General features: G+C 45.1%; 1 protein-coding gene across 4 annotated transcripts in view; it reads left to right on the top strand.

Moving 5' to 3' along the window:
• Positions 1 to 24,445, top strand: part of DCBLD1 (discoidin, CUB and LCCL domain containing 1) — a 74,966-nt gene that overhangs the window by 41,796 nt on the left and 8,725 nt on the right. For 3 of the 4 annotated variants that reach the window (XM_066605968.1, XM_066605985.1, XM_066605982.1), the window contains exons 5-14: positions 142 to 214; positions 6,265 to 6,398; positions 8,424 to 8,464; positions 15,504 to 15,710; positions 16,947 to 17,071; positions 18,283 to 18,430; positions 21,842 to 21,958; positions 22,685 to 22,769; positions 23,243 to 23,289; positions 23,371 to 23,490. In XM_066605968.1, the coding sequence (XP_066462065.1) occupies positions 142 to 214; positions 6,265 to 6,398; positions 8,424 to 8,464; positions 15,504 to 15,710; positions 16,947 to 17,071; positions 18,283 to 18,430; positions 21,842 to 21,958; positions 22,685 to 22,769; positions 23,243 to 23,289; positions 23,371 to 23,490 (1,097 nt within the window). The remainder of the gene's footprint in view (positions 1 to 141; positions 215 to 6,264; positions 6,399 to 8,423; positions 8,465 to 15,503; positions 15,711 to 16,946; positions 17,072 to 18,282; positions 18,431 to 21,841; positions 21,959 to 22,684; positions 22,770 to 23,242; positions 23,290 to 23,370; positions 23,491 to 24,445) is intronic. The other variant, XM_066605975.1, reaches the window with a different exon arrangement.

Genomic DNA, 24,445 nt, shown 5'->3' with positions numbered 1-24,445 from the left:
CACTTTATGAAATGGTCTATGTTATAAAATGCTTAGGGATTATAAAAGAAGTGAATGTATTCTCCTTGTAGGCACTCAAACTTGCATATATTATCCACAGGACATCTGGATTATAATTTTGCTGTTTTGTTACATTTGCAGCAGGTTCTGTCCAGCTGGCTGTAGAGATGTTGAAGGCGATGTATCAGGGGATGTGCAAGAAGGATACAGAGAGGTAAATATTAATATACCTTGTTGCACTCATTTTCTATAGTTTGGGTTGAATTTGGAAAGGATTATTAAAAGCTGCCATAAAAAAATATACAAACATCTTCATTTTAGGCTGGTTTCACAAAGCCGAGAATTGTGCATTGCAAAACACACAAATATGAACCCCTTTTGAATGGGGTCATACACGTGAGCAACTTTTTTTACGCATCGCATCACCTTGTGATGTTGGGAAGAAATCGCAGCATGTCTCATCTTTGGAGGTCACATCACCCATTGTTTTCAATGGGGCCAGCAAAGTTTTGCACCGCGTGCTAGGCGCACATCAGTGCGATGCAAGGTTTCCCACTGAAAACAATGCGAAACACTCCCACAATCCTGCCATGGCTGTCCACCGAGCCGGAGGATCACTACTTCCTCGAAGTGATGGTAGGCGTTTTTGATACAAAAAAGCCTCGCACATCCACAGGGGAAATGGACGTTGGCGAGCGTAATATCGGGCCAAGTTTCACGGACTGAAATTGCACTTGCCCGTATGAAATTAGCCTTAGGCTCCGTGTGACACTGTGTTCAATACCCCATTTCTGGTTTTCATGATTGGATTCTGTTTCAGTACCCAATAATGGTATTCATATGGAAATTATTGATTTGAAATGAGGCAAACCGAAACCAAAGATGCAAACTTTGATCTCCGTTTGACACGGTTTACCTTTCTCTCCATCTATTTTGGAGGACACAATAGCTTAGTACACTGCACTATTTTGTCCTCAAAAATGGATTGAAACAAATAAGAGACCGAAGCTTGCATTTTTGGTATCTGCTTGCCTCGTCGCAGTTAATAGTTCTATTGTGGTTTCTGTTTATCCCCGTAACGACCGCCCATACGTCTTTTGACAACGACCGATAAGGGTCTTTTTTTCTGTAACGCCGTAAAAAGATGAAGCTGCATTAGAAGGCCATCGCTGGTCTCCCTTGCCACGGGGAGCGGGTGCTCGGCTGATGGATGACTTGCTCGAATAGTGGGGACCGAAGTGACCTTCAATTCTTGCTATTTAACTCTTTAGCATGTAAAAAGGCTGACGGAGGTAGGGTTGCCACCCGGCCGGTATTTTTTCTGTCAGGGCGGTGCCGGTATTTTTTTTTACCGGCCCTATTACAGACCGTTATTTTCAGAGCCTGCACTGCTCCCTAGCGCCGGTTAACTCTCCTCCGGCAGGGAGAACCCTCCTGACATCAGGGCAAACCCAGACGTGCAGAGCCGACAGCTTCCAGGGCCTCCGATGATGTCATGTGATACCCTGTGTGGGAGGAGTCAGGGATCACATGACCACAGGTGCTAAGTAAATGTAGGACTCTGCGGTGGTGGTAGGACTCTGCAGCTGTGTGTGTGAGGATGGATGTAGTGGAGCTGTGTGTGCTGGAGCTGTGGGGTTCTGGATGGATTGATTGAATGAGTGAGTGGAGCTGTGTGTGTGATGTGTATTGGGGTCAGAATGGATGTACCAGAGCTGTGTGTGTGATGTGTGTGGGGGTGAGAATGGATGTACCAGAGCTGTGTGTGTGATGTGTGTGGGGGTGAGAATGGATGTAGCAGAGCTGTGTGTGTGGGGGTGAGAATGGATGTAGCAGAGCTGTGTGTGAGATGTGTGTGTGGGGGTCAGAATGGATGTAGCAAAGCTGTGTGTGTGATTTGTGTGGATCAGGATTGATGTAGTGGAGGTGGGTGCATGCGATGTATGGGGGTCAGGATGGATGTCCGTCCGGTGCTGCAGTGACAGTGTCGGGACCCGAGGAGGAGAGCGGAGGAGCAGTACATGCGATACGAGGTATGTACCATGTACTGCATGTAATCTTGTATGTTTAGGTGGTATACGTTATACCAGCTGTACATATAATTACATACAGGACATATCTATCTTACATCAGCATCACTATTCCGCTGTTCCGCTGCGGACGGCGCTCCCATAGAGGAGAGCGCGGCCACAGCGGAAGAAGAAAAAAAATGAACATGCTGCGGCCGGCGAATCCGCGCCGCAGTGCCGGCTTTGCTGTGGCGGATTCGCTGTCACGTGTGGATGAGATTTCTGAGAAATCTCGTCCACATGGCCGACTAATCCAGGGATTAGCGGCCGCAGGCAGATTTGCCGTGGCGAAATCCCGGACGGAATTTTCGCGGCAAATCCAGTGTGAACCCAGCCTTACACTTTAAATCGACTACATGTAGCCTACGGAGAGGGGTCTTCCCATTTTTATGTAAATCTAGAATAAGCAAATGTCCGGATTTGTACAATTTTATATTGACTTCAGCCCCTTTTTGTTTTCTGACTCTAGTGTTGGCAATAGAATGGGAGAAAGTTCAGTAATTGAGTGGTTAGATTTGTGTTCTTATGTCAAGGTCGGGTGGCTGCCGTAAAATACAAACTCAAAGTCAGGGGCTTTAATGACAAGCTTGAAAGTACCCACCCTTCATGCTAAGTCACCACCCAACCACATGAAGGAGGCGAAGATTAGTGACCTCTAAGATCTCACCTCTTTGTCACATACTGATTGCTTGGTGTGTCCCAGGAGGCCTTTGAAGATCCTCAGATGACTCAAGAAGTCAGCAGATTGCCACACCTGACAATTACATATGACGGTGATTAAAAAGACATTACAGTGCTTGGTGTCCTTTGTAAATAGGACTGGCTACTTTCCCAACAATGGGTGTTGGAGAATTCCTAGTTTCAGTCATTGCATGTAGACTTCTGAAGTGACTCAGAATATTGTTGTCTTGTCTTTGCTTCTCTGTGTTTTTCCCCATTCATGTGTATGGGAGCAACATAGTATATCAATCCTACAAATAAATATCTACAGTTCTCAGCAGGAAAGTACTATCCAGCCAAGTTAAACTGTTCATCAAATGTTTCACATACTGTATGATGAGATTTACACGTATAGCTGTTGGGTTGCGGTCCTATTAACATTAATCAGTACTATTGCTGGGTCAGGCTGTATGTTATCTGTTCTGTAAACTGCCTTGTAATGGTCTCTAGCTGTATAGCCGTTTACAGAAGGGTTAGGAGGTCTGCATGTTGGTAAGCCTAAACCACTGACTTCAGCAGCCGCACCAGCTTTCCCCATATCACATTATTTTAAATTACTTGCTTGCTTTTCTGTATTTATTAGAAATGTGACCCGGGGCAAAAATTCCATCTAGAACTGGTTTGTCTACATAATAACATTTTTCAGCAAGACTTGAATATGAATGGATCATCTTCTTGGTGTTTTTTTTTTTGCAGCTTTTTTACATGTTCTATAAAAAGGCATTTAGAAAACGTATTTACTGTAATGTAAGGAAAAATACTTGCTTCATTAGGCCTCATGTCCACAGGCAGGTCGGATTCTGCGTAGTGTCCGTAGGAGACAGATCTGTCGCATGGTCTACGAAGCAGGGTGTTAATGGGGATGGGGGCGCATGACTCTCACCTGTTACCCCAACCGAGGCAGGTGAACAGAGAACAAATCCTTAGGCTGCCTGTCCATGGGCGTTTTTGCATTGTGTTCCCCGCAGCAATGATCTGGCCGCAGGGAACGCAGTGCATGCTTTCCATAGCTTTGCTATGGAAAGCGCAGCCCCCCTGTCCATGAACAGAGAATCATAGCAAATTGCCGCGATTCTCCGCAGTGAGCCTATCTGTCACCGCAGAGATCTGTCTGCTGGCTCCCGCGGCGGAGATCCACTGTGGGATATCGAAACGCCCGTGGACAGGCAGCCCTACCCTACTGTTGTCAGCCCCAACCTCTGAAGAAAAGGTGGTTTATGTCTGAAACCTAACAGGCTGGTTAAAATACCAGCTACAGTATTTCCCCCCCTTTTTTGTAGACTGAGTTCCCCTCATGCCTAGCTCTAAAGGATGGTGGCTGCAGTGGGTACACTGTTGGAGCCCAGGATTCCTCTTCTTACATTGTGGTGGGTGAGTAAGGGGTCCCTGGGGAATGTTCCTACGGTGTGGCTGCATGTGGGGGCTTACCTGGGTGGTTCCCTTCTTAGGACCTTGGAGGCTCCATGTTCCTGTGGCTTCCTGCAGTATCCGGGCGCGGTGTAGTTGGTCCTCCCTGCTAATTTAGACTCTGGCTTGACCCTTCAGGGACAAGACGGTGTGCGGTGACGTCAGACGTCCGCCCCCTACACCAATCACAGCGCAGGGCACGCTATTTGAATATTGGTGCTGTAAGAGACCGTAAGGTCTCTGTCTCGTCCATTGGGGGACACAGTGCCCACCTAATTCGGGTTTTCTGTTTTTTATTGACCTTCCTCATTCGAGGTTCTCCTTTGTTGTCCAACATGGTACTATCATGAGTGGATTTATCTTATACGTTTTTGTTCGCTGTATGAGCGTCAGTATAATTTCAGGAGAATTTGAAGGAAAGAGGTAAGACAAAAACCTTGAGTGAAACCAACCCCACACTCTCCTAATTACATAAGTTGCTGATACTGTGATATGCACTAAAATAGATTCTGATATGGCTGATGGTTGTGATATATTCATCTCCTGAGCCGCTTCAGTGGTTGCGTGAGCTGTCCGGCTAGATCTGAAGCCTGCTGTGTGTCTGTGCATGGCTTGGCAGCTGACAGGCAGTTCATCCTCCACAAACACAGATGTGGCTGCAGCACCTGACAGAGATCGGCCTCATCCCCCAGCAAGTACATTCCTACACAGTATCCTGGGGCGAGCTATTTATTCATATACACAAGGTCATTTCTTGGCTGCTTTCTCCTAGTGATTCTGTATCTTATTGTAATGCTCCTCCCCTGGTTCACAGTATACATGCAGAATGTACAAATAAGGGCGATGAAACAATACCTCTGCAGCGCCACCTATTGGAAGGCGGCATTCCTGCAAGTCAATGGTAGACTCTTTATACAAGCCTTGTAACAATGACTGGGAATTGAAATGTAGAGTTAACACTCCTTTATAATGTTACTATTGAGGTTCATCCCATTCCCGGTACCCTCTTCATGTAGGCAAGGGCTCATTCAGCGTAAAATGCTGTGTATCTTTCACACGCTGTCATGCACAGCATAATTTTTTTTTAAATGTATTCTTCGCTCTGCCTCTCAGCAGTGTTGCGTATTAAACGCCACACATACGCAATGTTATTGTGTATGTGCCATGTTTATTACAGGCCCATGGAGAACAATAGGTTCTATTATGCGTAATACGTGGTACAATAGAAAATGCTGTGTTTTTTTTTTTCTTTAACATGCACATTGTACGCAGTGAAAAACCGCTAGTGTAAGTGAGACATGCAAAAATCAATGTATTTGAAATGCCGCAATGTACTGTGTATTATACGCATGCGTAATACTCAATTCAAATACACTTGTGTGACTGAGCCCTAAAATGATTTCAGTCGTCTGAATTCACCCAACATCTCGGATGGACTGGTGCTGAAAACATCAGCACCGCGTGCATCCTCTATCCTCCCCTGCGGGTTCCTCGATATAGTATTCGCCGTCTGCAGAAAAAATTGCATTGATTTTTATGCCTTAGGCCTAATGCACATGGGCATATTTGCTCTGCAGGATTCGGCGCTCCGGATCCCACTGCAAATGCAACCAATAGGACATGCATTAAAAAACGCATTTCCATGCCCACAAGCGGAAATCAACTGCAATATTCCGTTTGCGGGGTGGAAATCGCAGCATGTCCTACTTCGGTGCAAACCTCAGAGGCTCGCACAGGCCGTGTCCTTGCTGATGCACCAGCTCTGTACTGTGCATGCATGGCTGTGTGCCAGCCGGCCCATCCACAGCGTGGAGTGAAGGCGTCGGACAGGTAAGCCGGGGGTCACTGCCGGGCACAGGGTCACATCCCGCTGCGAGGATCTCAGTCCGAATCCGACCCGGCCGTCTGCATTCAGCATTAGAAATAATCATGTTGATGTAGCGGAGCCGCGTTGTCAGTCTTTATATAAACACTTTGGTTGCAGTGAAATGTTGGTAATCAGCTGAAATGTATTAGATCGTTTCCCTTTTGCCATTAGTAATACATTTTTCTTTTTTAAAATTTTCAGACTTCAATACTTTGCAAAGCAGCGATTCATGCTGGCATTATTGCGGATGAACTTGGGGGTCAGATTCATTTCACCCATTACAAAGGTGCAAGTCGATACGTGGGAGTCCTGGCCAATGGAATCCTTTCAAAACGGTACGTTTTAAGCAAGCGGTCCAGAAGAAACGAGGCTGACTGACCGGCTTCTCTGACTACCTGATACACGCTGTGTATTAGTATACATCAGTAGTCTAAGACACTACGGGGTACTTTGACCGGCCAGCAGCGATTCATCAAAGCACTTGTAGCATCCTAGGGTCTGCTCGATGATAGAATTCGCTCCGGCAGCCTGTTATACAGGCATATACATTGTTAGCTCGTTCAAACAAGAAATCCTTCATGTTCTCCGTATAAGCAAATGAGAACGACTGAGCGATCGGTCATGATTAGTGAAATAGCCAACGATGAACTGATGAACGATTTTATTAATTTTCACTCATTCGAATGATAATCTTTCCTTGTAAGACGGCTTTTAGAATAATGGTGCATACTAATCCACAGTGTGCCGCAGCCGGTGAGGCCATCTGTTTCTGGATCGGAGGGTTGCTTTCATGCTGGTATTTTTGTAAACTAACGCCAAATGCACATGGCCGGTCAGATCCCACAGCAAACTCCTACCCTTTGCCGGCCATGGACCGCCCCCCGTGTACCTCTCCGGGTATTTTCTCCTCTGTACTGCAGATGTGGCTGCCATGTGTGCAGTGCAGAGAATGCCGTGCCATGGATGACATCCCCTGCAATTTCAAAAGTGACATTTCGTGATCGCTGTGGGTCAGACGGCTTCCATTGACTGCAATGGAAGCTGTCTGTGCAAGTTTCGCACGAAAATGGAGCATTCTGCAATACTTCCTCTGTGAGTGGAAATCATGGATGAATCCTTTTGCATTACATGCCATGGACGGACATTGCTGCAGAATCCATGACCAGACTCCTGCTACGGAATCCGCAGTGGAAATCTGACCATGTGCATTGGGCCTAATAGAAAAAGCTGACTGCTTCTTCCTTCTCTAACGCATCGGTAATGATGTATCTCTAGTAGGATTTTTCTTGCTCGGAATGCTGCAGACATGTTTTTGTAAAGCCTTCATATACACAATATTTAGTTTGTTGGAGCTTTTGAAACATTTTTGGGCTTAGGGTCTTCTTTTCTTAACAGCGTGTTCTAGAAATGGTGGACTTTTTTTCCCAGTGATAGTTTTTTGTATACATTTTATACCAGCTAACAGAATAAAGTGTGTGTGAAGGAGCCCTGCTAGCGCTGCTTCCTGCCCACTATATCACGCAGGGCGAATGGAGCTGCAGATACGTTGACTATATGAAGACGAGCTAGGAGCTGGATATACGGCTGTTTTCATGTTTTCCAAGTCAGCTGTAGATGAATTTCCATGACATGGTAATGATATAGCAGACTTCTGAATGGCCTCTGACCTTGTCACGTCTAGTGTGTGGGCTCACAATACTGTCCTCTTTCATACACCCATAATGGCCATTGTTAGGGGTTAAATACTAAAGACTTATCTGAATAAAGGGAGGTAAATACAAAGGCAGCTGGTCACGGGCTACCCTCCTATCTCTGGAATGGCAGCTTGTAGTCACGTTTACTTCATTTCTGGCCATCGATATTTACAGTTTAAATGAATTAGTCTCCAAAACGATGGCTATGTGGTGTTCTAGCCTTCCTTATAGACACACTATGCCATCTCTAGTAATACTGTAGAATTGGACATTGCATGTGGTCCCATTCTGGCAGAGCGGAGTTTGTCACCTGCCACAATTCGCTGCAAACGGATCTGTGGTTTGGTTAGAAAAACTGCGCAGCTCGCGAGCACATTGCATATTACAGCATTGAAAGCCTAAAACAAGCTCCTTATACTGATTGAAGAACTTTGACTGTTGAATCCCCATGAGATGACACCTTAAATGCTTCTCCTATCCGTGCCACTATAGACAGTATACAGCCGTACACGGGTCATGGGCCTCGAAAGGGAAGAATGACCATCTATCATCTGTGATAGGAGCCGCACTTTGTACCTCCGTCACATAATGAGATTAGCCACCTTGTGAAAGCATGCTTTGTCTGGCTGCTACTAATCGCTTCTCCCCCTTTGTTTTTTCTCACAGAGGCTCACTTTCAGATCGCAGATTTGTGTTTAACAGGCTGGGTAAGGACAATGCACTGTAAATGGCTGTATGTGAACTTGTGTGTCCTGTTATTTGGGGGTCAGATTTTATATTAATGGTGGCGTCTCCAACGTGCCTGGACAGTACTATTGGTATGATTTAACTAGACCTAATTGTATGTGCGTATGTAATATATATTATATAGCAATCAACCATTACACTAAGGCCACATGCACACAACCGGGTCAGAGCCCACAAGCGGACTTCAGCTCTGACCATGGCTGGCGGCTGTGCGTACTTGTCGTCTTTTATCTGCTTTTATCTGTATTGCAGAAAGTCCCGATGGCTCGCCATCAGACATGTGCAGTACAGATTTTTTCTTTTAATGTTTATTTTTCCTGCGCCATCACTAGGCGATGATGCGGGTACCTGTGCCCTATCCAGCGGATGGGCCGCAGGTCAAACGGCTTCTATTGATTTCAGTGTAAGCCGTCCGTGAGGAATCTACACGAAAGTAGAGCATGCTGTGATTATTTTTTTCCTCCACTTGCGGAAATCACAATTGGTTTCCATGAGTGTGCAGGAAGAAGGGTTTTTCCATAGCATGATACAATTACTAAGCGCTGCGGAATAAGTTGGCGCTATACAAATAAATATTATTATTATTACTATTTTCTGGGGATCCACAGTGCGGACACCAACCGCAGATTCCACAATGCAGGTGGCCTAAATATCTCCTGACAATGGCACCTGTCAAATAGTGGGATATATTGAGCAGCTAGTGAACAAACAGTCTGTTCTTGGAGCAGGAAAAATGGGCAAGCATAAGGTTCAAGTGACTCTGACTCTGGCCAAATTACAATGGTGAGACCATCTCCAAATCAGCAGGTCTTGTGTTCCTAGTATGTGATGGTTATTGCCTACCAAAAGTGGTCCAAGGAAGGACAACTGGTGAACTGGGTCATGGGTACACAATGCTCATTGATAAATATGGGGACCCCCAAATGGTCTGATCGCAAGTAAAAGTTACTGTAGCACAAATTGCTAACAAGTTACCAATAGCTGCTATAAAAAAAGGTGTCCGAACAGGTCAACATACAGGGGCACATTTACAAAAGGGTTTATAACAGGTATTTGCACAAAAAGTGGCAACTTCTCCACTTTTTGCGCCGTTTCCTGGCAATCGTTTGAAAAGTGTAGCTAAAACAAAACTGGAAAACCAATATCTTCCATAGAAGATATCATACTGATAGTTTCAAACAACTGCTTATACAAAAAAAATGCTAGCAGCCCAAGGTGGGAAACCAGACGCCTTCCCCGACAAATGGAACATATGGCCTAACCATTATCCTCCGTTAATCTAAACTCAACCCCTTATACCCTCATCCATCAATACCCAAAGGCTCGATAACTATCAATATGATACGCACTGGATAAATGTTATTTCTTGTTTCAAATGTTAACAGTGTTATTAATAAAATAATCCAAGCATTACAGGTTATAGTTAAACGGATGTAAAAAATCTGCATACTCGGACCATATGCGGTATAATAATGTATTCTATTCTTTGTAATTAATGCTGATGTGTACGACCATAATTACACCTGTATGTTATGTTATTGAAAATACCAATAAAAATCATTGGAAAGAAAAGTGGATGGGGGTGTGAGAAGGTGCACAGAGCTGTCGGCATGCGCTGAGTATATGAAAAGGTCTTTGCCCCTTCATGCATTCAGTGCTCTAGGAAAAGTCCTACTAAGCCCTGGGTCGCAAATGCAGAGCTTAGTAAATTTCCCTAGTAGTGTATGCCAGCTTGCAGTATATGGGGTGCATAGAAGCAGACCAGTGCTGGACACACTTACCGTATTTTTCGCTTTATAGGACGCACTTTTCTTCCTCCCGAAGCAGGGGGAAAAAAATCGCTGTACCTAAATCCGTCGCATCAGCATTTGTTCACGTGATCATGAGTTTAAACGCGAGATCGCGCTAACTAAATAGCGATTGCACAAACAAATGTTCGATCAGTTACCAGTTTTCTCTCTTCCCCACTGCCGCCCATATGTGCCACTGACTGGTGGGGAGCGCCGGCAGGAACTGCTGCTGCTCCCCGCCACCACCAATCGGCTTTTTCTCTTCCTCCTGCCGTACACAAGCGCCGCTGTTTCAGACCTGTATTGCTCCGTCACCCAGTGCTATTCCCTGCGCTGTCCCTGGGTGAGTTCAAAATATTTTTCCCTATTTTCCACATCTAAAACAGGAGTGCATCCTATCATCCGGTGCGTCCTATAAAACGAAAGATACAGTAGATTGGGCACTTTAGCATCAGAATTGGACCATAGAGCAATGGAAGAAAGTGTCCTGGTCTATAATATAATAATCTTTATTTGTATAGCGCCAACTTATTCCGCAGCGCTTTTGACGTACAGGGAAGCTCAAACAGTGCAAAGGTTACAAATGGTATTCAAAAGATGTTGGAAACAAAGGGGGGGTGTTACATAGGGTACAGGGCATGTGATACAGGATGTGGGAAGTACAGAAGATACGGGGTGAGAAATTTTCATGAGATGTTATGGTGCAGGGTACTAGATCAGGGGAGTTGGTATGCTTCTTTGAAGAGGTGAGTTTTTAGGGTACGTCTGAAATGCTGTGCATCAGGGATTGTCCAGGTGTCTTGAGGTAGAGCGTTCCAGAGGGTCGGTGCTGCTCTGGTGAAGTCCTGGAGGTGAGCATTTGAGGTCCATATTAGAGGGGTCTTCAGTCTGAATGTGTTAGCAGATCGAGGCACGTGTGACGGGTGGTGAAAGGACAGAAGGGAAGCGAAGTATGGTGACGCGGCACCATGGAGAGCATTGAGGGTGAGGAGTTTAAATTGAGTATGGGCAGCCAGAGCAGCGACTGGCATAGTGCAGAGGCATCTGAGAAGCGACTGGATAGGATGATGAGTCTAGTTGCCGCATTTAGTATGTATTGGAGAGGGGAGAGTCTGGTGTCAGGAATGGCTGGATTTTTGCAATATTCCTGAGGTGCAGGCGGCATGTTTGGGCCAGAGATTGGATGTGGGCGGTGAAGGAGAGGTTCGAGTCCAGTGTGACCCTGAGACACAGCAGGGGTTATGATGATGCCAGATACTGATATAGAGATGTTGGGGGGAGGTTGGCTGGTTCAGGGTGGAAAGATGAGAAGATCAGTTTTAGAGAGGTTAAGTTTGAGAAAAAGGGAGGACATGGTGTTAGAGACAGTGGACTTGACAGTCAGTGATGTTTTGGAGGAAAGGTGCAGAGATGTCATGGGAGGAGGTGTAGAGCTGAGTGTCATCAGCATACAGGTGGTATTGGAGGCTGAATCTGCAGATGGTTTGTCTGATAGGGGCTGTATAGATAGAGAAAAGAAGGGAGTCAAGGTCTGAGCTTTGGGGAACCATGACAGCGAAAGGAAGTGGAGAGGTAGAGCCAACGAAGGAGACGCTGAAAGATCAGTCAGAGAGATGGGAGGAGAACCAGGAAAGAGCAGTCTGATAAATCACGGTTTCTTTTCCATCATGCAAAGTGCTGGATGCATGTACATTGCTTACCAGAGGACAAGTTGACACCAGGATGCATTCTGGAGAAGAGAATTTTTTTTTTTACTCGACGTAAAATTTCTTTCCCGCCATTGGGGGACACAGCAAAGACCGTAGGATATAGCTACTGCCACTAGGAGGCGACACTAAGCAAATAAGTGTTAGCTCCGCCCACTGGCTATATCACCTCCTGCCGACACCAGGCTAATCAGTTTGTATGCCAGCAGTAGGAGTAGGCACGCGGGAACAGAAAGACAACAATGGTTAGCACTATGATACCAAGGTTGTAACTGTAAGGAAAACACGGCACCATGTGCGACTTACAGAACCAGGGTCCTGGCCAGGACAAAGAAATTGTGTCATATAAGTAAGGGGAGGGTGCTGTGTCCTCCAATGACGAGAGAGAGATTTTACGGTGAGTAAAAAATCCTCTTTTCTTGCTCGTGTCATTGGGAGACATAGCAAAGACTGTGGGATGTTCCAAAGCAGTCCCCGAGGTAGGGAAAAGGAAAATCATAAACGCATGTGGTCCGTTTACAGCCATCTGTAAAACCTTCCAACCTAGCGAAGCGTCAGTCGACGCAAAAGTATGAATTTGGTAGAACTTAGAGAAAGTGTGTAGGGAGGACCAAGTAGCTGCCCTTCACACTTGCGAAGCAGAGGCACCATGGCAGACCACCCATGCGGCCCCCACCGCCCTGGCAGAGTGTGCTGTCACCCGAAATGGTGGTGTCTTATCCTTGGCCCGGTAAGCCTCAACCACCACCGAGCGAATCCAGCGTGAGATCGTAACTTTGGAGGCCGCGAGACCACGTCTCGGACCTTCCGGTATCACAAATAAAGAATCAGAGCGTTGGAATGACGAACTCCATTCCAAATGGATCTTCAGAACTCTCACTAGGTCTAAAGTGTGCAGGGGTCTGTCCCCTTGGGTGGACTGCCACCGGACAAAATGACGGCAACGCAAAGTCCTCATTGGTATGGAAAGCTGATACCACGTTTGGGAGAAAAGAAGGATCTGGATGCAATACAACCTTATCCTGGTGGAACACCATAAAGGGTGGCTTCGCTGACAGTGCCACAATCTCTGAGACCCTTTTGAAGGGAAGTAGCCGCTACCAGGAAGGCTACCTTCCAGGACAATAACCGCGAATAACCTCTGTCAATGGTTCGAACAGATGAACCTGTAGGCCGTCCAAAACCAGATTCAAATCCCAAGGTAGTACCGGGGAGTGAAATGGAGGTTTGGTGTGAGCGACCCTCTGCAGGAAGGTGCGCACAGCCGACCTGGATCTGTCCCGTTTCCAACTCATTCTGGAGGAAGGCCAAATGAGGTAGGCCAAAGAAAAACAAACAGGGTGAAAACCTCTCCGCTCGCACCAAAGGATGAACCCTCTCCACACGTGACGAGGACGGCTACCTAGCCTTAGTTATCGTTTGAATGACCGGGTCCGAAAAACCATGTGCTTTCAAAACCGTGGGCTCAACCGGCATGCATGGACAAACTCGGGTGGTAGAGTAGTTCTTGAGAGAGAAGATCTCACCGAGGAAGGCACCAGGGAGCGTCTGCCAGTAGATCGATGGGTTCCGCGTACCATGCCTGCCAAGACAAATGCGGAGCTATGAGCCTCACTGGAAGCCCTTCCATCCTGATTTTCCTCATGGCAAGAACTTGCCATGGTAGGGGCAGGAATGACTTGCCCCGCAGAATGCGCTGAGGGACTAGCCACCATTGGAGGGAGCGCTGCTTCTTCAGTGGACGCATCAACCTGTCCCATTTCAACAGTAGGGTCCACCGCTAGGGATGGGCGTGGAACTGGGTGAAAGGAATCGCCCCGAAAGAAGAGACGACCAGTCCTAGACATCTCGTCCTGTGCCGAATCTACCCTGGGCGTCGGGACAGCAGAGTGCACCTATTCCTGCCGGGTTCAGGCCTCTACCATGATGCTGTCCAGATATGGAATGACATCAATCCCTCTGTAATGAAGCTTGATGGCATAACCCCTCGATACTACCTCGCGCAGCTAGGCGTCCGAGACCTGAGCTTGCCGGACTTCACTGAATTGTGACCCCCCGCCCCCACCACCACCACCACCACCACCACCCTGTCTAAGACAGGTGGGGGCTGCCCCTCATGCAGATGACTTAGTCCTGGGGGCCTTAGCTGACTGGGGACCTGACCGCCAGGAACATTAAGCTAAAAAACTGATTAGCCTGGTGTCAGCAGGAGGGGATATAGCCAGTGGGCGGAGCTAACACTTTTTTGCTTAGTGTCGCCTCCTAGTGGAAGTAGCTATATCCCATGGTCTTTGCTGTGTCCCCCAATGACACAAGTGAGAAAGTAGAATTTAGTTTGCACAGCTTGAGGTTGCAGGGCTGAGCTCCTGTACTCCTAGGCCCCTGTTGTGTCTCCATACTTCTATTGGAACTCTGCCTTACATTACTATGCATCAGTTCAGTAACTGGTATTGTCTGGTAAGGAAGGGGAAGGCCTGCAGTGATCAGTCACCGAAGGTCAGACTATATCTCCAGGCAATGTATGAAGGTTACACAAATCCCAGTCTGCCTTCAGGGCTGCCCTTGCAGATGTACCAGCCACAAGTAAATGTACATCTGGCTTTATATGTGCAGGAAGATTACATCTACAGATATATTTGCCAACACTGATCGAAATGCTTCTGTCTCTAAATGAGTGAATATTCGTGACCTCTGCCCTATGCATAAATACACATTGCACTGACCTCCACCTACATATGTTTGTAGAACAGTTTTCTTCCTCCTAGATCACGTGTGACTTTAGGAAGGGGCCAAAATACAACACTTAACTAGCTGTACATTATCAGTTTTATATATGCCATAATGTAGTGATGAGGCAGTGGAGCAAAGATCAAGGTTTGTGACACCCCCTTTTTCAGAAAGATGTCTTTTCATAAATTGTATATTAGGTGGACTGCAAACAAACGGATTTGCATTGCAGAATCCATGGTTGGCGTCCGCACCCCGGATCCGCAGCAAATACCGTTCGGAACATGCTATGCAAAAATGCTTTTTCCTGCGCACACATGGAAACAAAGTGCAATTTCCACGAGTGAAGGAAAAAAATCACAGCATGTTCTATTTTCGTGCGGATTCCTCACGTACGGCGTCTATTGAAGTCAATGGAGGGCGTCTGATTCATGGTCCATACACAATTAACATTGTGGATAGGTCGTGTGTACCTGTGCATCGCCAAGTGACTGTGCAGGAAAAACACAGATTTTAAAAAAATCTGTACTGCGCATGTCCGATGGCGAGCGGCCATGGCCATACGCAATACAGAATTAAACAGGTATGCGCGGTTGCCAGCCACGGTCGGATTCCGCTGCGGGCTCTCACATGCGTAATCTGGCCCAATGATTGCCATTGGCTCTTTCTGGGGTTATAGTTACAATACATGGATGCTGCCAGAGATCTGGCTTCCACATTGTTTTCCTTATTGCTTATGCCATCATTTAATAATCCTTATTTATCATTCTGTTAAGATTGCAGTACTTCGCTTACTGGAGAAGATGGCGCAGACAAATTTTCGGCTACCTCATCCTGGGAGTGGAGCAGTGAGACTGGTGAAATGATCCAGTGGTCTCCTGGAAAGGCACAGCCCAACACTTCAGGTGTATCTTGGGCTTCAAGTCATCAGTCTGACCGGGAATGGCTAGAAATTGATTTGGGAGACAAAAGAAAAATAACTGGTAAGTCTCATCATTGTGGCTGAAAGCATGGTGGTTCTTCTATCATTAGCTTTACTGTGGCATAGAGGGTATAGCTGGGCATGAGGGCTGTTGGTCCACTAGCAGCTTTCACCCCTGACTCCTCCATTAGCACACACATTTAACTCTGTAAAGTACTTCTGTGGGAGACACATAAAAAATCCAACTTGGTAGATCTTTTTTCTTCAAATTTTAAGGGCTAATGCCCACTGTCGTATTTCTACTGCATTACACCGCAGCTATTAGGTTCTATTCAATCTAATGGCCCAATGTTTTCACGCTGGGGAATTCCACAGCGTGAAATAACCCATATGTCCTATTTGCCACGGAAATACGCGTGCCCGGCTTCCGTTGTAGCACAGCGGAAGTATAGCGTGAATACGCTTTACCACCGTCCGTGTCATGCGGGACTCGCACATTGGATCCAGGAGGTGAGTATGGGGGCCCCATGACGGACTCTGCTGCAGTATTCCGCTTGTGGAGCCCGTTACGCCCGTGGGCATGAGCCCTAAGGGCTCGTTCACGCGGGCATAAGCATATTTCGGTCGCATAAATACGCTGTGACTGAAAATCACTCTCCTGTGGGTTTTTGTGCACGCAAAAAAGTATGCAGAAGGACCCATGTATTTTCTGAGCAAAAACAGTGAGTGCAAGTATGCAAGTATCTTGTATATTCACTGTGTATTTGCGCTGTCCCATGCACTTCAATGGCCTTAGGGGTGCATAATACTCACCAAAATAACACATTTCACGTATTTTACGTGATCGAATAGTGTGTGGAAAAAAAACTTTCATGTCGACAAATACAGTAAAATCAATGGGTTTTATTCACTGCGTATTACACGCACAAAAATTGCGCACATACGCCCATGTGAATGAGCCCTTAGGGCATCTACAGCAGTACTCGTAGACATTACATTTTTGCTAAATCCAGTCGTAACCTGCAGGATGCACAGACAAAAATGCAGCACCTACAGCCAGCTATAAAAGACAATAAAGATCATTTATCCCGGGTTTTGGTGAGAATCTCTGAATATCCACAGAAATACACTCTAATAGAACAGTTCTACAACCCACATTCTCTCCTGGAACATTTTATACAGATATTGTAGGTTTATCTAAACGGCGATAAACATTCATTAGGATTACAAAAGTTGGGCCATGGGCCTTTTTCCTGGGTGTTAACATTTCAGAGTCTGTTTTGCTGATCTCTTTTAGGTATTGTCACTACAGGATCCACATTGCCAAACTTTAACTTTTACGTGAAATCTTATATCATCAGCTATAAAAAAGATGGCTCCAAGTGGCGAAGTTACAAGGGAGCACTGAGCAGTGAAGAGAAGGTGAATCTTCCAGTCTAATAACTGAGCTGTCCACACTTTTCCCCCTAGGATTGCCTTACTTTCTGGAGCACATGTATCTCATTTAGGTGACTGCAGCAGCTGAGCCTGTATGATCACCAGATCCCTACATTAGTGGCTGAGATAAGTTAAAAGGCAGGTATAAGCGTTTTCTCCTAAGCACCAATCGGTATGGATTGCAGTGCTGACAGAGAGTAGGGGTTCCCTTTATCTAATCTCAGCATTACAGTTGTTGGGGACAAAAGCTACAGGTCTGTCCAGTAAGGCCGCTCTCATATCTGCGCTGGAACCTCCTTTTAGAGGTTTTGTTGTATGTCCGGCACAAAATACTGGGGAAAAAACTGTTTTTTTTTGTCCAGTAAAATGCTGGACAGCTGAAGGGATACCAAATGGTCAATGGGATCCGCTTGGCCAGGGGATTCCCCTTTCCTGTTTCCCCAAATGGAGCAGGAAAATGGAACCCCTGACGCAGATGTGAAAGCAGCCTAATAGTGTCCTGTAGGGCCTTGTTATGTGTATGGCAAGCATAAAAGATACAGCAGTCTAGCAACTATAAGGGGAGGTCCATGTAGACTCTCGGGACAGAAATTCTGCAACAGTTTAAAGTAGCAGCAAAGTGGACGAGATTTTGAAAATCCACAAGCTGCGGAAATAACCCGCGCAAAACGCGTGCGGAAATTGACTTGCACTGCAGAATTCAATTCTGTTGTATGTCCATTTTATCACCGTCTCCACTGCCGAATTCGCCTCTTCTCAATGAGGGGATGAATTCCGCACAGGAATTTGCGATAAAACCCATGCCATATTGTGTGAGTCTGGAGGCAGGTTTTCCACGGCTGATTGGCAGTGGACCGCTAAAGCTAAGCAAATAGCTACTGACAGTCATCAATCTTGACCCTGCACAACCAAGCATGCATGATTATCTCAATGAGGGCGAAGAAGCCATGGCCAGACACTCTGTGTTCTATCTGGTAAGGATGTTCTTCTGCCTGTACTTATTGTCCTGCAGCTTCAGCTTTTGATATGATGTGGTTAGACAGTCGTTAGTCAAGGGACAATTAATACTGAAGTACATAGAAGGTACACAGATTTATTATTTATTGAGGTGTATTCTGTATTGAAGATTACAGTGCTTCCGTTGTCCTTGTGTTCATCACTCTATATTTTTAAAGTTTACTTGTTTGTTTTTGAAGGTATTGGAGGGCAACTCAAATTTTCAGGATCATACTCGTAACAACTTTATTCCTCCCGTTGTGGCTCGTGTTCTTCGGATAATACCTCGGACCTGGAACCAACGGATAGCTCTGAAGGTGGAACTAATGGGGTGTGCACTTGCACAAAGTATGTACAAATGTATCTGATGTATCTGACTCTTGCTCTGTTATGTGAGGCTGCACACCTCTTTATTTATTTTTATTGCAGGCTGTTCTTCATGTACTTTTGTTTTGTTTGTTTTTGTCTTTTGGGAGGTTATAATTCATCTTAGGCCCAATGTCCACGGGCAGATCTTTTCTACGGAATTTGGAGCTGGCGTTCCGCTCTGGATTCTGCAACAAAAACCCTCAACAACATGCTACGGAAAAAATATTTTTCATGTACACGAGCGGAATCCAATTGCTGTTTCCGCTCGGGGATAAAAAGATTGCAGCGTTCTCCATTTCACTGCGATTACTGCACAAACTGCTTCCATTGAAGTCAATGGAAGCACGACCGATTCATGGCCTGTCCATTATTGACATTGTGGACTGGCCGCGGATTACACGGGAAAGCAGGAGTTTAGAAAAAAAAAACTGTACTGCGCCAGCCAGCAGTTCCGCACACATCCGTAGTAGAATCATAGAATGGTAATGGTAGAGTTGGAAGGGACCTCTGGGATCATTGGGTCCAACCCCCTGCTCAGTGCAGGATTTACTAAATCAGCCCAGACAGATATTTGTCCAGTATTTGTTTGAACATTGAAGGAGAACTCGCCACCTCATGTGGTAGCCTGTTCCACTATTACACTCACTGTCAGAAAGTTTTTTTTCTACTATCTAATTTCTGTCTCCTTCCTTTCAGTTTCATCCAATTGCTTCTAGTCTTTCCTTGTACAAATGAGAATAGGGCTGATCCCTCTGCACTGTGACAGCCCTTCAGATATTTGTAGACCGCTATTAAAGGGGTTGTCCCGCGGCAGCAAGTGGGTCTATACACTTCTGTATGGCCATATTAATGCACTTTGTAATATACATTGTGCATTAATTATGAGCCATACAGAAGTTATAAAAAGTTTTTTACTTACCTGCTCCGTTGCTAGCATCCTCGTTCCCATAGAGCCGACTAATTTTCGCCCTCCGATGGCCAAATTAGCCGCGTTTGCGCAGTCCGGGTCTTCTGCTCTCTTCAATGGAGCCGCTCGTGCAGAATGCCGGCTCCGTGTAGCTCCGCCCCGTCACGTGCCGATTCCAGCCAATCAGGAGGCTGGAATCGGCAATGGACCGCACAGAAGAGCTGCGGTCCACGGAGGGAGCAGACCCCGGCGGACATCTTCAGCAGGTAAGTATGAAGACACCGGACCGCCGGGATTCAGGTAAGCGCTGAGCGGTTTGTTTTTTTAACCCCTGCATCGGGGTTGTCTCGCGCCGAACGGGGGGGGGGGGGGGGGGGGTTAAAAAAAAAAAACCCGTTTCGGCGCGGGACAACCCCTTTAAGTCTCCTCTCAGCCTTCTTTTTTGCAAGCTAAACCTTTCCAGATCCTTTAATTGTTCCTCATAGGACATGATATGCAGACCGCTCACCATCTTGGTAACTCTTCTTTGAATTTGCTCCACTTTGTCTTTTTTAAAGTGGGGTGCCCAGAACTGGAGACAGTATTCCAGATGAGGTCTCACTTAGGATGAGTGTGATAATTACCCCACATGATCTAGACTTTCTATGCTTCTCCTAATACATTTCACAATTGTGTTTGCCTTTTTGGATGCTGCATCACATTGTTGCCTCATGTTCAGTCTATGATCTATTGGTATACCCAAGTCTTTTTCACATGTGCTTAGCCCAATTCCTCCCATTCTGTATGTGCTTTTTTTCCATTTTTCTTGCCCAGATGTAAGACTTTGCATTTTTCCTTGTTCAATACCATTCTGTTAGTCGCCGCCGACTGTTCAAGCTTTTCTAGATCTTTTTGAATACTCTATCTCTCTTCCCTAGTGTTAGCTGTCCCGCCTAGCTTTGTGTCATTAGCAAATTTGATCAGTTTCCCATCAGTTCCCTCCTCCAGATCATACATTCTTCCATTTATGACCAGTCTTTGAGTACGATCACTCAGCCAGTTGTGAATCCACCTAACAGTTGCCTTGTAAATCCCATATTTGGTCATTTTTTCAATAAGTATGGTATGAGATACTTTGTCAAATACGTTACTAAATTCAAGATCTACTATATCCACGGTATTTCCCAGTCAGTGTTTCTGTCATAGAAGGAAATTAGATTTGTCTGGCATGACTTGTTTGCTATAAACTCATGCTGGCTCTGGGTAATTACTCCTCCATTTTTATCCAAGTACTTGCATACGTGCTGTCTAATAATTTGTTCAAAGATCTTTCCCGGTGTGAACGTCAGGTTCACAGGCCTGTAGTTTCCTAAATCCACCTTCTTCCCTTTTTGAAAATGGGGACAATATTTGCCATTTTCCATTCTTCTGGGAAATCTCCGGTTGTCCAGGAATTTTCAAGGATTATGGCGAGTGGCTCAGCAATTACCTATACTGCTTCCTTTAGCACCCTAGGATGTAATTCATCTGGACTTTGAGACTTGAATTCATTTAAGTTAGCTAAGTGTTCCCTCACCATCTCTCGGCTTATAGATAGCCTGAATTCTTGTATTCCCCCAGTAGCACAGGAAAGATCAATTGATGTTACATCTACTTTCTAAGAGAAAACAGATACAAAATAGTAATTTAAAAGTTCGGCTTCTCAACATCATTCTTAGCCAATTTACTATTTTAATCTTGTAAGCACCCAATAGCATCTTTGACTTTTCTTTTACTTTTGACATACACCCCAAATCCTTTTTATTGCTTTTGGCCTCTGTTGCAAGCCTCAACAGAAAAGAGAAGACACAGACAGGAATGCTGGGTCGCTGGCACAAGCGGATTCCGTGCAGGATTTCTCATGCAGAATCCATGCGTACCTGTGGACATGAAGCCTTAATAGCATCTCATAATTTACTGAAATAAAGTGACTGTTGAATCATAAAGGTTTATTAGTCTTCATGTGCATGGATGTAATTTTGCTTAGTTTTGTATAAACCTGCTTTTTACTATACCTGTAAAATGTCATACAAAGGCACACATGTTTTTTGTCTTTCTGCCATATTCCATACAGATCTTGGCATGTTGTCTCTATGAAGGTATGGTCCCATAGAAGCATTGCTTATAGGAAACAATGGCTCCATAGATATACAGCAGCACATGTTTCTTGTATGGCTCAATACTAAGGACCTCTATAGGTGCACCATTGTAAAGGGTCTGTGCACAGGACTCTGTCATGTACCCGGGGGCCTTATAGCGTTTTACAGTTCAGTCACAAGTCATTTTCCTAATATTTACAAACTGAAGGAAGTCTGTTTGGAACCATTCTTTAGCTGATGCACCCTCAATGTGATTGCTCTGAAGTGTGAAATGCATAACAGCCTTTCTGTAATGTGCTGCAGACCTTGTTCTAATTAATGGAACTTTTCCCAAGCATCCTTCTTTTTTTTTTTTTACCTCCGCAGTTCACAACTCATCCACTCATCCTATGTGGAAGAAACCAATTGAGAAGAACCGAAAAAATGTCATAAAAGAAGAGAAGAACATCACCGAGCCTATTCCGTCTGCAGAAACTGATTTTGGTATTAATTCTGTATTGACATATGTACCCATGTTATGTTTACAAACCCAGCATTAGAGAAAGATACAGATGTCCCTTTATAGTGATTTGATGTCGTTTGGTTTAATTTTGTACTAGTTTTTTTTCCTTTTCTTTCTAACACTTGTTCACCTATTTTTCAGCATATTTTCCTATGCTCTAGAATACTTTCAAGAGCTATGAGGGGATTGCATCATGGAAGGTTCAGGTGCTAGAAATATTATTACAGTAGTAAGTGATTGCCCTGCATGGTTAAGAGAGCATGTATCAGCTCTCATGGCATGTCTGGTGTCTGGTTTAATATTGTTCTTGTAATAACATTGATAAGGTAACAGCGATACTCTTCCTCTGTTGTTCCTCCTGGAAATATAGAAACTGGATGATGATCTCCTTGTTGGTAGGGTGTGTTCCTGCACACTCTCACACTGTCATCTCTGATTGTGCAAAGGCAGACCAGGAAAAATTGCAATAATGCAGTTGTCATGCAAGAAAAATAAAAGAGAAATTAAAATGCTCCAGCATTGTTGTTTTGTGCAGAATGCAAGTGTTTGGTAGAATAGACATGTAAGGAGAGCTGAGCGCTGTGTCAGTAGTCGCACCAGGCCATTCACCATCTCAGGCTGTGAGGTTTATCACTTCTTAACACATACATGTACCATTTGGTGTGCTGCTTCTATTACTAATAATGTTTTTTGTTTTCTCATTCTAGGGTGGACACTGATGGCAATCCTTATCACCCTGGCATTGGTGGTGTTTGTATTCCTAACCATCCTCTGTATATGCATATCAAGAAGGTACTTTTTCGTAATTTGGAGCATCACACCAAATTGGTGCACTGCTTTTATTTCCTGGGGTACAAGTGACAATGTAGTATGTAATCTAATTTGTACAGCCTGTTTATAGCTTTTTGATAAACAACATAATTCGGTCAGTAGTGACAGATACTGATAGATTAGGCCCTGTTCACATCTACGCCCTGGGCTCTGGCTGATTGCCTTTGTTGCAATAACAATACAGGAACAGACAGATCTGGCACATTGCAGAGACATGCAGCCCTGAATGGGACCCTGTTAACGAGAACAGGCTCCATCCGGCTTCCACGTTACGACCGTCCTTTTGCCGCATGGAATAGTGTAGCGTGCTTCACTATTTCATCTGGGCTTTTCTCCCGTATGTACACCAGGGGCTCCAAATAGGACCCCTGACGCAGATGTGAATGGGCCCTTATGTGTCTCCTGTGCTGATGAATAAGCTTGTTCTCTTGCAGAAAGCGACTGAAAACGGACTCATTTAAGGCTGAAGACCAAAAAGGTGGTGAGTGAGGAATACCTGAAGCTTTACTTTTTTTAGGTGTCTCTTATGGCCTATATTAAATAGATTTGTTCTCCCTTGCAGGTTGCTGGAAGCACCTCGAACCGCCGTTCATGAGGCAACAGTCCACAGAGTTTACTATAAGTTACACTAGTGACAATGATATTCTGCAAAAGTTTGACCTTGTCAAGTGTGACACAGAAGGTAAAAACAAGTATTGCTGCATATTCTCCTTGACTGCTTCCTCCACCTATTCTAGAAATTTAGCATATTCAGTATGTCTGGGCACGAAATCCACACCCCACATACTTACACCTAAGTTCTCCTGCTTGGCCAAGTATGCTGCTTTTATCCATGTTACAGGTCTAATCAGGGGCTGGAGGGTTTCTGTATAAAGTGCAGGTAATTCAGTATTAGTTATGTTGCACCTAATTCCTTGGCCATACTTTTAATGCATTACAAATAGTTCTCTATGGGGTAGATTGTTTTTCTTAAAAGGGCCACCCCAGCAAAAACAAATTTTTCCATGGTTGCCCCCCCCCCCCCCCCCCCGATTGCCTGTCACACTCTGAATGTCTCCTCTGCGTATTCCAGTCACTTCCCTGCAGTACAGCCTCCTGTCTGATGCTCATCAGACACCATCTCAATGGTGAGATTTTTTCACTTTCAACCCATTCCATGATGCATCAGCCCAGCATTAGTTAAGGCTATACCATTTTTGCATACAGAGAGACAGTTTAATTATCATTAATTTTGTATTCACCAAAATAAGCTACAGAGCATAAGAATACAGTCAGGAAGGAGCATGAGCTGTAATCTCTTCTATAAGAACTGTGTGATCATTATCACTAAAGGTGCTTTTAGATGGAACGAGCAAAAGTGAACAATAATCATTCAGTCTAAATGTGACCGAACGATAATCACACTGGCGAGAAAATCATGCAAGATTTGTGCGTTGTGAGACGCACAAATATGAAACCCATTGTTTTGAATGGGTCAATTAACATTTGCAATGTTTTCCTGCATTGTGGTGCCATGCAAGGAACCGTTGCAGCATGTCCATTTTTTTTGCGATATTGCCATTGCTTTCAATGGAGGCAGGCTGCAGCGGCGTCGGCCCCATTAAAAACAATGGAAGAGCATTGCTCCTCCTGCTCTG

This window comes from Eleutherodactylus coqui, chromosome 1, assembly GCF_035609145.1.
Source record: "Eleutherodactylus coqui strain aEleCoq1 chromosome 1, aEleCoq1.hap1, whole genome shotgun sequence".
Lineage (NCBI taxonomy): Eukaryota > Metazoa > Chordata > Amphibia > Anura > Eleutherodactylidae > Eleutherodactylus > Eleutherodactylus coqui.
This window is presented reverse-complemented; position numbering and strand designations above follow the sequence as displayed.